Source organism: Myripristis murdjan, chromosome 21, assembly GCF_902150065.1.
Source record: "Myripristis murdjan chromosome 21, fMyrMur1.1, whole genome shotgun sequence".
NCBI lineage: Eukaryota > Metazoa > Chordata > Actinopteri > Holocentriformes > Holocentridae > Myripristis > Myripristis murdjan.
Genome location: NC_044000.1, coordinates 26,590,914 through 26,604,608, shown reverse-complemented (window position 1 = coordinate 26,604,608; position 13,695 = coordinate 26,590,914). Strand labels below are relative to the sequence as shown.

Sequence of the window (13,695 nt, the reverse complement as noted above, 5' to 3'; positions counted from 1 at the left end):
ATGGAGACCGTGGAAGGAGCTGAACTCTGCTTTCCACAACTCCTCAACACCTCCTGCAGGAAGCCGATGCTTTCCTACACTGAGAGCATGACCATCTACATCCTGCTGTTCCCCATCTCTGTGCTCACTGTGGCTCTCAACCTGCTGGTCATCATCTCCATCTCCCACTACAGGCTGGCATAGATTTTATCAGTAAACCTTTTATAACACTGATAGACTTAGAAAAAGAGCTGTTTCACTCACTAGAACAGGGATGTTGTCATAAATTGGGCCTTGATAAGAAGGCGAAGTTGCTGAATTTGTTTTTGATAACTGATATCTGCTGTTCCTGGTGACATTTGTGTTACTACCATATTAATGTAATACTCATGTTTCTCTTCAGGCAGCTGCACACCCCCACCAACCTCGTCCTCCTCTCTCTGGCTGCCTCAGACTTTCTTGTGGGCCTTCTGGTGATGCCGGCTGAAATCCTCCTCATAGGAGCCTGCTGGCTACTGGGTGACTTCATGTGTGTTGCATATTATGTTGTAAACTTTACCATCATCTCTTCCTCAGTAGGACACATGGTTCTCATATCAGTCGACCGCTATGTGGCTATTTGTGACCCTCTGTGTTACCCCACCAAAGTCACTCTGAGGAGAGTCAAAATCTGTGTTTGTCTGTGTTGGATCTGCTCTGCTTTCTACAGCTGTATAATTTTAAATGATACACTGAGGCAACCAAGCAGGTATAATTCTTGTTATGGAGAGTGTATGGTTGTCCTCAGTTATGTCATGGGAACTGTTGACTTTGTTTTCACCTTCATCGGTCCCATTACTGTGCTCATAGTTCTGTATATGAGAGTGTTTGTGGTGGCTGTGTCTCAGGCTCGTGCCATGAGATCCCACATTGTGTCTGTCACTCTGCAGCCTTCAGGGAGTGGAACTGCTAAGAAATCGGAGCTGAAAGCAGCCAGGACTCTTGGTGTTGTCATAGCTGTGTTTCTTGCATGTCTTTTTCCATATTACTGTATATCTCTTACAGGTCAAGAAACCATGATCAATGCCTCATTTGTGTCCTTTGAGATCTGGCTGTTCAATATTAACTCCTGTTTAAACCCTGTGATCTACGCCTTCTTCTACCCCTGGTTTAGAAAAACTATCAAGCTCATAGTTACACTTCAGATCCTGCAGCCTGACTCCTGTGAGGCCCACATACTGTAGAGAGTGTGTGACGTCACTGAAACAAGGCCTTTCCTATGAAGAGACAAATGTCTTTTTAGATGTTGTTACTGAGTCAGTGAATACAAAAGGCCTAATGTGTGGAAAGATCAGCTCATGGTATGAGAAATTTAAGATTCAGAGAAGTCTATTTCTCCGTCAGGAGGGAGCATATAACATATAATTCACTTTAAAACACTACACTAAAAACAAAATTTAAAACGTCCTATCAGACTAGATCTAGGACCATATTGGGTCTGTCCCAGTCTGTCGGCTCTGCCAAGTCTGGTTGTCAGCTGTTTTAGAGTCTGTCACACGTCGACACAAAGCTTGATACAGCTCTTTTTGTTCTTCGTGGCAGTGATTTGTTCCTGCAGCAGGAGGGGATATTTCCTCTTCAGAACTGATGTGACATGCTCTTATCTGTACCTGTACAAACGGGTAGCATGGATTTAAAGACACTGTTTTATTTTTCACCTTGATCTTGAACTGCTATGATAAATATGTAGTGATAGATTGTGTGTCTCAAATTCTGCTTTCAAACAGAGAAGAAATTCGAATTTTAGTGGCACTACAGTAACATGTTATTTGTCATATCATGTTTTATTTGCAGTCATAAATATCTTGAAACGTTTTTAGATCAGTTTTTAGATTAACAATATGAGAAAAATGTTACCATCACTTAAATATTGTTATAGAAGGTAATAAATATTAATTATAATTGAAATGATAAAAGAAGTGTAACAGCATGAGAAAAATGTTACCATCATATCAGAAGATACCTTTGATTTGAATTAGAATATGAAGTCATGATTTGTTTATTGTTTGTTTATTGTCTTGTTTATGAATTGTTCAATATTACTGAGACATTTAAAAAAAAATACAAAATGTCTTATCTGAGGGGAATTGTATTGGTTTAATTACATTGGAAAATGCTCTTTACATAATGAAGACTGATAAAAAAAAAAAAAAAAATATATATATATATATATATATATATATATATATATATATATATATATATATATATATATATACATATCATGGAGTGAGCTTGGGATCCTCTTGTTTTCTACTGAATCATTTACCATCCTAAACATGAGAGCCAGTATTTCTCCATAGAATGCACTGTACAATTAGCAGCCAAAGCCACCTGGGCCTGCTGCTTTTCCAGGAAAAGATCAATAAAAAGATAAGTCTGCAGTAGATAACCCAAAGTAGTCAGATTGCTTCGACCCTTACACCAGTAGATTCAGCACTTATCATTTTTGGTATATAAGATATGTGAGTTTGTTTCTACATGTGGATGTGAATGCCCGAAAACATGGAGAATTTGCTAGGAAATGTTGAAAACCAGTATATTTTAGAGTTTTACAGATATTCGTCTGACCCACCTGACTAGCAGAGTCCTTCTTTTTTTTTTTTTTTTCTACACTCCAGTAGTCCTGAATGTCCTGCCACATACAGGTTTGAAATGTAGTGTTACAGTGAAATGGGAAGGACTGTATAACTTGACTGGGTTATAATAATTGTGGCCACCAGGGGGCATCAGTCAAAATGTATCATAGCCAAGATGTTCCTCTGGTTGTTTATTATACAGCAAAGAGTATGTGGAAACAGATATAATAAAATAATGAGTAAGAGTCTATAATTTTATATGCCAACATGTGGGAATGTAGGAACAAGGAGACTTGTAGACAAGTTGTCAAGCAGTTAAGGTGCTGAGAAGAAGGAGTATGTGCATTATAGTGCAGTCAGTGCAGTCTTGGAGTGTGTGGTCTACTGGGAGCAGTGCTTGTTGTAGAGTCTGACGGCTGCAGGAAGGAAGGACCTGCGATAGCGTTCCTTCGCACACTTTGGGTGAAGCAGTCTATCGCTGAAGGAGCTCTCCAGTGTAGTTAAAGTGTCCTGCAGGGGGTGGGAGTTGTTCTCAATCATGGATGACAGCTTAGCCATCATCCTCCTCTCGCCTACCACCTCCACTGAGTCGAGGGGGCATCCCAGGACAGAGCTGGCCTTCTTGATCAGTTCAGGAGTGCCCCTGCACTCCAAAAGACCTCAGTCTCCTGAGCAGATAGAGTCTGCTCTGGCCTTTCTTGTAAAGTGCAGTTGTGTTGTGGGTCCAGTCCAGTTTATTGTTCAAGTGAACTCCCAGGTACTCATAAGATATCACCATCTCAATATCCGTTCCCTTGATGTTCACCGGTGTCGGGGGGCAGAGTGCTCGTCTGCGGAAATCCACCACCAGTTCTTTGGTTTTCCCCGCATTGATCTGGAGGCAGTTCCACTGGCACCAGTCCACAAAGTCCTGCGTCAGTTCTCTGTACTCTCTGTCATCCCCATCTGTGATGAGGCCGATGATTGCAGAGTCATCAGAGAACTTCTGCAGGTGACAGGTGGGTGTGTTGTATGAGAAGTCTGCAGTATAGAGGGTGAAGAGGAACAGAGCCAGGACCATTTCCTGCGGGGCCCCCATGCTGCAGACAACCGTGTCGGAAACACAGTGCCGGGTCTTCACATACTGTGGACGGTTGCTGAGATAGTCCAAAATCCAGTGTGTGAGGTGATGGTCCACCCCAGTGTGCTCCAGCTTGTCTCTCAGAAGTACAGGCTGTGTGGTATTAAAAGCACTGGAGAAGTCAAAAAACATGATTCTCACAGTACTCCCAGGTTTCTCCAGGTGAGAGAGAGCTCGGTGTTGGAGGAAGATCACAGCGTCATCCACCCCAATGCCAGGCTGGTAGGGAAACTGAAGTGGATCTAGTGATGGTCCCACCAGGCGGCGGAGATGAACAAGGACCAGCCGTTCCAGGGTCTTCATCAGGTGGGATGTTAGTGCCACTGGCCTGTAGCTGTTGAGATCCTTGGGGTGCGGAGTCTTGGGCACAAGTACCACGCAGGATGTTGTCCACAGCTGTGGCACTCTCCTCAGCTTCAGACTCAGGTTGAACATGTGCTCAACAATCCCGCACAGCTGATCTGCGCAGGACTTGAGGAGTCTGGAGCTGATGCCGTCTGGACCTGCAGCCTTCCTTGCCTTGATCCTCCGGAGCTGGTTTCTCACCTGGGTTGTTGTGAGAGACAGGTTGGAGCAGGGGGGCTTTGTGCTGGAGGGTGCGGGTGGAGGGGTTGGGTTGATGAGATGAGCAGTGGAGGGTGGCTGTGAGCTGAGTGTTGTATGCCCCTTTTCCACCAAAAAGCACCTGGTGCTAGTTCGGAGCTGGTGCTAGAGCCAGTGCTTAAATGGTGCCAACAAAGAACCGGTTTGCTTTTCCACCGGCCAAGAGCCAAGCGGAGCCAAGTCAGAGCCACGTCATTACGTCATCGCAAAATGTGATCACATGGGTGTGCGAGATGCTCGCTCGGAATCACAGTAACAAACATGGACGAACCACTGTAGCGATGCAAATACCACTCGTGTTTAAAAGCCTACATTGCGGTCGAGAGGCGAAAAACGCAATTATTGCCGGCTACCCATCGTATTCGTGGTCGGAACGAATGGTGACTATGTTAGATAGATAGATAGATAGATAGATACTTAATTCATCCCGCAGGAAATTCACAGTTTTTCAGCAGTATCCACAGATTACAGATTAAATAAAATTAAAAAAGATAAAAAAATAAATAAATAAATAAATAAATAAAGAATAAGATCTGAGTACAACAGAATAAGATCTGAGTACAACAGAATAAGATCTAAGTACAAGCCAGTGTGCAAAAAGCAATGTGCCAAAAAAAAAAAAAAAAAAAAAAAAAACAGAAATAACCGTGTGCATGGGTGTATAAAATGTGCATAGAGGTAGGTCAATGTGCAAATTTAGAAGAAATATACAGTATACACATGATAAATAGCAGTAAGCAATATAAACACCTATATGTTTATAGCATTCACTGTTCCCGTTTGATTCTGTAAGCCCGCCCACCAATTACGCGGTGGGCGGCGTCATCGGTTCTTTCTCTGGCTCCCGTTTAGCTCCTGCTTGCCGTTGGTGCTTGCTTGGAACCGATTTGGAACCAGTTTGGCCGGTGGAACACCAAAAAACTGGTGCTAAGTCAGGCACGGGCTCCGAACCAGCCCTGGAACCGGTTTGGTGGAAAGGGGGTAGTGGGGGGGGTCAGCACACAGTGGGTCACCATATGTGGGGACCAGCGCCGTCCTGGAGCACGGACGGATGTGAGGCAGCAGACCAGGGAGTTGGGAGAAACTCCCCCGGGATCCGCAGTGGCTGGCTGTAAACCAGCTCAGCAGACAAAGACTGGAGAGCGACGGCAAAGCATGACCCACGGGAGCCGGTCAGCCCAGTTGTTGTCTGTATGGCTGGCCCTAAGAACAACCTTAATGGAACGATGAAACCGCTCGCAAAGTCTGTTGGAGTGCAGGTTGTATGCTGTGGTGCAGAGGAGTTTCACCCCCAGGCTCTCAGTGACTGCAGTCTACAGCTCTGACATGAACTGTGGGGCCCTATTAGGGATGAGGTCGAACACAGTGCCCAAGTGGGCCACCCAGGATCTGATGAAAGCCCAGGCCACCTCAGTGGACGTGGTCAGCGGAACCACCTCTGGCCATCTATTGGTCCTGTCCACTATGGTGAGGAGGTGGGTGGACCCCTGGGAGGGGGGCAGGGGGCCCACCAGGTCCACATTTACATGATCAAAATGCCTCTCGGGCACAAGAAATGGTACCAAGGAGGCTTTGGTGTGATGGTGCACTTTGGAGCATTGCCACACCATGCAGGGGCCAGGCCAGACAAACTTGGCTCCCACCAGCTTAGTAGACGCCTTCACCCCTGGGTTTGAAAGGCCATGGCTGGCATCAAAGCATGGTGGCACCCGCAAGAGGGAACCAGAGGATGGGGCTGACCTGTAGAGACATCACAGAGGAGCACCGTGATGGCACTATCAAACACCATGTCCTCCAACCGCAGCTCTGTGGCGGCTGTCCAGGAGGCCTGCACATTAGCATCAGCAGCTTGGTCTGCAGCCATGGCAGCGTAGTCGAGGCTCAAGTGGACGGCCCCAGCCACCAGATGGGAGAGGCAATCAGCGAAGAGGTTGTCCTTGCTGGCAACGTTTTGTCACTAAAAAGTTGTTTTCTTCTTTAAGCAACTGGATGGTTTTTAAAAGCCCAGGAAAATCAGACTATAGCCTAGTTGCTGACAACAAAAGGGTTTGAATTAAACATTTTCTTGCATTCAGTCCTCAAACTTTTCAGTATTCAGTGAGACATTTCACCTCCATCCCGTCTCTGTTGACAGTTGCACATGTGCAATACAGATCATGCAGGACATAGAGAACAGGTACTGAGAGATGCTATCCTGTCAACATTATGCCTGACTATCAGTCCATTTGTTCATGTATGTAGCCATTGGACCAAATGTGGCTAGAGCTGGCTTTGTGCTTGGCTTTGTGCAGCTGCTGGACAAATTCCTGATGTTTTGACTAAAGTAACAAGGACAACTAATGCACACATTAACACTTGCTGTTAATGTGTGCATTAGAAGAACAAACTCACTGAGATTGTGGCTCAAACACAAACCCTCCTGCTTGCTGCATGTCTGGGCTCTCTCTCTGGCGGCTGTCCGTATAAAAGTGAATTTGGGGTCCCCACTTTGCAATAATCCCACTTCCAGCTGACTGGAATATCTAGGAGGGAAGAAACTTCAGCAGCTGGCTTGTTGCAGCAGTGGCTTCCTATTACATTACTATTACAGCAGCACGCTGGTACTCAGTGAGCTCTTTAGAACCAGACGTTCTGTCACTGATGTTGGTAAAGGCGGACTGCATGGCTAGCTGCTGGAGTTTCTTGCCTCATCTGTTGCTGGTGTTTTTCTGTATGGTAATGAAGAGGAAGAGAAAGAATGTGAGGAGACATTATTGTGTGAGAACGAAAGAATGAGAGAGAGGGAGGGAGAAGGGGAGGGATGAAAGAGGAAAAAAGAGATAAATCATCTGTGTGACAGAGAGTTTTGTTCAGAGAGCTGCCAGACCTCAGCAGCTTCTCCTCTCCTCCTCTCTCTCTGATGATGGAGACCCTGGAAGGAGCTGAACTCTGCTTTCCACACCTCCTCAACACCTCCTGCAGGAAGCCGATGCTGTCTTTCTCCGAGGGTGTGATCACATACATCCTGCTGTCCTCCATCTCTGTGCTCACTGTGGCTCTCAACCTGCTGGTCATCATCTCCATCTCCCACTACAGGCTGGCATAGATTTCATCAGTAAACCTTTTATAGAGAGAGCTCTATAAGAGCTGACTCACTCACTAGAACAGGGATGTTGTCATAAATTGGGCCTTGATAAGAAGGCGAAGTTGCTGAATTTGTTTTTGATAACTGATATCTGCTGTGGTGACATTTGTGTTACTACCATATTAATATAATGCTCCTTTTTCTCTCCAGACAGCTGCACACCCCCACCAACCTCCTCCTCCTCTCTCTGGCTGTCTCAGACTTTCTTGTGGGCCTCCTGGTGATGCCGGTTGAAATCCTCCCCATAGGAGCCTGCTGGCTCCTGGGTGATGTCATGTGTGTGGTAAAGTATGTTGTAACTCTTACCATCAGCTCTGCCTCAATAGGGAACATGGTGCTCATATCAGTCGACCGCTATGTGGCTATTTGTGACCCTCTGCGTTACCCCACCAAAGTCACTCTGAGGAGAGTCAAACTCAGTGTTTGTCTGTGTTGGATCTGTTCTGTTTTCTACAGCGGTATTGCTTTAATAGATTCATTTAGGCAACCAGGCAGGCATAATTCCTGTCATGGAGAGTGTGTGATTCTCATCAATTATGCCATGGGAACTGTTGACTTTGTGGTAGCCTTTATCGGTCCCATTACTGTGCTCATAGTTCTGTATATGAGAGTGTTTGTGGTGGCTGTGTCTCAGGCTCGTGCCATGAGATCCCACATTGTGTCTGTCACTCTGCAGCCTTCAGGGACTGGAACTGCTAAGAAATCAGAGCTGAAAGCAGCCAGGACTCTTGGTGTTGTTGTGGCTGTGTTTCTTGCATGTCTGTTTCCATATTACTGTATGTATCTTACAGGTCAAGAAACCATGATCAGTGCTTCCTTTGTGTCCTTTGACATCTGGCTATTCAATATTAACTCCTGTTTAAACCCTGTGATCTACGCCTTTTTCTACCCCTGGTTTAGAAAAACTATCAAGCTCATAGTTACACTTCAGATCCTGCAGCCTGACTCCTGTGAGGCCCACATACTGTAGAGAGTGTGTTACATCACTGAACAAGGCCTTTCCTATGAAGAGACAAATGTGTTTTTAGATGTTGTTACTGAGTCAGTGAATACAAAAGGCCTAATGTGTGGAAAGATCAGCTCATGGTATGAGAAATTTAAGATTCAGAGAAGTCTATTTTTCCATCAGGAGGGAGCATATAACATATAATTCACTTTAAAACACCACACTAAAAAACAAAATTTAAAACATCCTATCAGACTAGATCTCGGACCATATTGGGCCCATCCCAGTCTGCCGGCTCTGCCAAGTCTGGTTGTCTGCTGAGTCTGTCACAGGTCGACACAAAGCTTGATACAGTTCTTTTTGTTCTTTGTGGCAGTGATTTGTACCTGCAGCAGGAGGGGATATTTCCTCTTCAGAACAGATGTGACACTGGCTCATTCTGCTAGTATGACTGTGTTTACCACCATCTGCCTTATCATTGTGGGGCCTTTAGATGATGCTCCTGCTTTCAGTAAGTCACAGTGACACAGCTTACATGCCTCAAGGTCAGCATAAGGCGAGTGCTTTTAAAACGTATTCCACCACTTTTGGAACACTTCAGAATTTTTCCATGTGTCTGGGTCACTCTGAATGCAGCTTATTACTGTCGTCAGACAGAAAAAAGAAATAATGCAAGTCTACGAAAATGCAAATGTGGGAGGACAATGTTTTGTCCTGCACCTGATACTGTTTGAAGAAATATGGCTTCCACCAGAGAGCAAAGTCTTCAGTTTTCTTTTAAACTTTTTAATGCTGACTTCCAGTTGAGCTAGCAATGGAGTAAGACGTAGGTGTGGGAGCTGCTGCAGACTTTGCTTTAAACAGTATTTTTTCTGCACCTCTTTTCCATTCAATCGTTTACTTTCAACAGTGTTTGCACCTCTGTTGTTTTTTCTATCTTGGAAAAAGCTTAAATGTCGAACAAAACAACTACAGGATGACATGCTACCCCACGACCTTTGGCCGCTCCCTCAAGCCCGAGTGATTCTCTTCCCAGCTCTGACTGCGCCTCCGCCCCAGCCCAGACATCTGTGGATGCCTCAGCCCTGAAGGTTGAGCTCCTCGCTGAACTGCGTAAAGATATTGCGGATATCTTCAAGACAGAACTACACGCTGCTCTAGGTGAAGATTTATCCACAATCAAACTTGAATTGCAAGCGGTGAAGACACAGCTCGCCAAAGACACAGCTGCAACACAAGCAGATTTGGGATTGCTAAGTTCTGCTAAACAGAACTGTGGTGAAAATGGAACAGACTCTCTCAACCTGCCCTGATGATATTGTCGCAATCCAAAGTAAGATTGACAACTTCACAGCTGAAATGACCAGACTGGAAAATAAGTGTGAAGATTTGGAAGCAAGATCGCGCCGAAATAATATCAGGATTGTGGGGGTCCCTGAGGAAGCCGGCAACAACTCTGCCAGCGCCGTCGCGACACTGCTTAAAGAAGCTCTCCATCTGGACAAAGAGCCCCTGATGGACAGATGTCACATGACCCTCCAGGCCAAACCAAGACCTGGTGAGCGGCCGTGTGCTATTATAGCTCGGCTCCACTACCACTCTGACTGTCTCGATATTCTGCAACGCCTAACCTGAGGTCAGGCATCAACTACGGGGAATGGAAGGAGTAAGATACGGACTCATCCACCCTGCTCGTCTGCGCATATCTTATAACGGTGAGGAGAAAGTTTTTCTATCACCGGAAGATGCTCAAACCTTCATCAAGAAAATAAACACAGAAACAAACGCTGGTAAAGACTAAAACAGGCTACTCTGCACAAGACTAGGCCATACAGCTTGTTTGGTTTTCAAATTATTCATCATGATGCACCAGGCCTTATAAGGTATACAGGTAATTCAGTACGCTCCAACTCTAATGTTACCGTTTACCTACTTGCTCACTAAAAACAAGATCTACTACTTTTTGTGCAGGATTACCTAGAAACTTAATTTCTGACTTTCATATCACAGCCTATGTGGCAGTTGACATAAAGCCCTAATTTAGTTTTTTTTTTTCATGTTCGTGTTATTCAAGCTATTCATACTGTTTACAATATACTAATTTAATTAATCTCCTCTCCTGTTCAAAATCTATCTACAGCCTCTATGGAAGTACTACATGTTTGTTATGTATGTTCTTCATAATAGTTATATTACCACAGTTCTGTTTTCCTATTCAGATGTTTCATGTTCTTTTGTTTTTGTCTCTCTGGATTTACTAAGAGGTTATTGTCAGTTAATAAGGTCTTAACCCTTTAGTTAAATCAGAAATGATGTTTATCACTCCATCTGATTTATTAGTCCAACTTCTCTCAATCTAACATGTCTAAAGCTTTTTCTGATTTTATGAATCAGAATGGCTTTATTGATGCATGGAGATTTTGCAATCCCACAACTAAAGAATTTTCCTTCTTCTCTAAAGTACATCATTCATTTTCTAGAATCGATTTTTTTTTTTTTTATAGATACCGTATTTCCCCAATTAATAGCCCCGGCGTTTAATATGCAAAATCAACTTGGACCCCAGGCATTTAAAAGAACCAGGCAGCTATTCGCTGCAGGCCTTCATTTATTTTTACACAGGCCTGCACCAGGCCATTATTGTGATGACAGTTACTGTCCAACATATTTTTTAGTACGAAGGCACTGTAAGGTCTAAGGTAAACATATCTGTACATACAAACATTGTGCAAACCGTCAAACCGCTCGTGCTGCAAGTCGCTCCCTCTGACACTTCCGTTTTCTGTCAAAATAAGAATTAGTCGGTCGATTTAACATTATGGTACACCTTTTTTTCTAACATTAGCTAGCTCTCTTATTTTGACAGAAAACGGAAGTGCCGCACAGTTCTGCCGCACAGTTCTGCTGCACAGTTCTGCAACTGCCTGTAGTATTTCTATTCCAAAAAAATCCACTGCTGTGTCCTGGCTATATGTCTCTTCTGGCATTGGTGTGTGTGTGTGTGTGTGTGTGTGTGTGTGTGTGCCAAAATTTAAAAAAAAATAAAATAAAAAAAAATATGGTAAATGCAAGCCTCATATGAATTTTAGAAGAACTGAAACAAAAGCAAATAAAGTCATACCTTCAAGTCGTCTATTTTTAATGACAGTAACTATTCAGAATACCACCAATTTAAAAAGTAACTCTAATGGAATAGACAGTTTTAACCCTGCTGAAGATTTGAAATGTATTTCTTCTCAGTTACACAGCTGTCTGTAGCACTGCTTTGGCATTTATGTAGAACATTTTCATATTCATTTCAGTCTTTCTTTGGTAATACAGCCATAAGAGCTATGATGTTACACCTGGGCTTTGAATTCAACACTTCCTGGGTTGACCAGATCAAGCACCATCCCTTAATATTAAAAAAGGTAATAATAAACATCACCTGTCTGGATTTGTTAGAGTTTTAAATAAATACACAGTGCTTTAGATCCTGTTTTATAAATACTTTAAGATGGCTTTGGTCAAAGCTACTGGGTTGAAGAAATTGTGTTAATGGCAAATAAAATTGATCTTGACCTTGATCTTGAACTGCTGTGATAGATATCTAGTGAAAAATTGTGTGTCTGCAATTCTGCTTTCAAACAGAGAGGAAATGCAAATTTTTTGTCCCACTTCATTGTATTTTATTTGTCACATGATTTTCATTTACAATCATAAATATCTTGAAACATTTTTGAGTCAATAAGAAAAAGCTGATTAACAGTATGAGAAAAATCCTACCATCAAATCATTATAACATCCTCTTTCATATTATTATAGATCATACTCTAATTAAATATATTTGAAAATAATATTGTTGCATTTGTCAATAATGTTCCCACAATGATAAGGCAGATGGTGGTAAACACAGTCATACTAGCAGAATGAGTCAGTGATGTCACATCTGTTCTGAAGAGGAAATATCCCCTCCTGCTGCAGGTACAAATCGCCACGAAGAACAAAAAGAGCTGTATCAAGCTTTGTGCCGACCTGTGACGGACTCTAAAACAGCTGACAACCAGACTTGGCAGAGCCGGCAGACTGGGGCTGATCCAATATGGTCCTAGATCTAGGGCCCTATCTTGCGCCAGACTCCCTAAACCCGCTATTTGCGGATTTAGGATTTAGGAAGAGGCGTTCCCCCGTAAAAGTTGCTATCTTGTGCACCTCCCGCTATCCGCAAAACACCTGCGCTACCCGCTATATTATGCATAGGCGCGTTTTGGGCGTTACGCCAGTTAAACCAATCAGTGTGCCAGGTGCCATTGCCTTTAAGGGCAGGATGCATTATCCTAAATCCTAAACCCGCGATGGAGAGAGGGAGGTAGATTTTCTCAGGGCTTCTACTGAGGCTAAAGCAAGTTGGCTTTATATACATATTATATTATTATATTATAGGCGAGTTAATTCGGGAGGTGGAGCCACATGTGTCCAAGTGGACGTGTCACAAGGGTGTACTGATTGAGTAAAATCCCCGGGCCACACCACAGACACACAAGAGGCAGAGGTGGAACTATGTGTAAACTAATTTATTGACAAGATAGATAGGGCAAATAAAATATTAAAAATAAAAATATAGCACAGCTGCTGGCTTATGATAAAACAATAAAACGTGCTGGCGTAAGTGTCCAAGTTAAAACAGTCTTTCCTCTAAACAGTCTATATGAGTAATATACTCAGTCCATTCCGGCGGCGTCCCGGTATCAGTCCGACCGTGTGCGTGGCGAGGCTCCGTCGGGGCGCGCATTGAAGCCGCCTGGGCGCGCTCTCGTAATAGCCCAAACTTTAGGGATAGCGGATAGCGGGTGGTCAGGGCCACCCGCTATCCGCTTTCCCTAAAGTGTGTGTGCAAGATAGCAACTTTAGGAATAGCGCATGAAACACGCCCACGGACATACCTCCAGGCGCAAATGACGGAGTTGGCATAACGGATAGCGGGTAGCGGGTGGCGCAAGATACCGTTTAGGGATAGCGGAAGCTCCTAAATCCGCAATTTGCGGGTAGCGGGTAGTGGCAGCGGATAGCGGGTGGCACAAGATAGGGCCCCTAGTCTGATAGGATGTTTTAAATTTTGTTTTTTAGTGTAGTGTTTTAAAGTGAATTATATGTTATATGCTCCCTCCTGATGGAAAAATAGACTTCTCTGAATCTTAAATTTCTCATGTCATGAGCTGATCTTTCCACACATTAGGCCTTTCGTATTCACTGACTCAGTAACAACATCTAAAAACACATTTGTCTCTTCATAGGAAAGGCCTTGTTCAGTGATGTAACACACTCT

At 43.8% G+C, this 13,695-nt stretch overlaps 2 protein-coding genes across 2 annotated transcripts; both read left to right on the top strand.

The window, feature by feature from the left end:
- Positions 1 to 1,202, top strand: LOC115380080 (trace amine-associated receptor 13c-like). Its single transcript, XM_030081131.1, has 2 exons — positions 1 to 173; positions 383 to 1,202. Exons 1-2 carry the CDS (start codon positions 1 to 3, stop codon positions 1,200 to 1,202), a joined length of 993 nt encoding a protein of 330 aa, XP_029936991.1.
- Positions 1,203 to 7,222: 6,020 nt separating this feature from the next.
- Positions 7,223 to 8,414, top strand: LOC115380129 (trace amine-associated receptor 13c-like). The gene is made up of 2 exons (XM_030081191.1): positions 7,223 to 7,395; positions 7,595 to 8,414. Exons 1-2 carry the CDS (start codon positions 7,223 to 7,225, stop codon positions 8,412 to 8,414), a joined length of 993 nt encoding a protein of 330 aa, XP_029937051.1.
- The last annotated feature ends 5,281 nt before the right edge of the window (positions 8,415 to 13,695 follow it).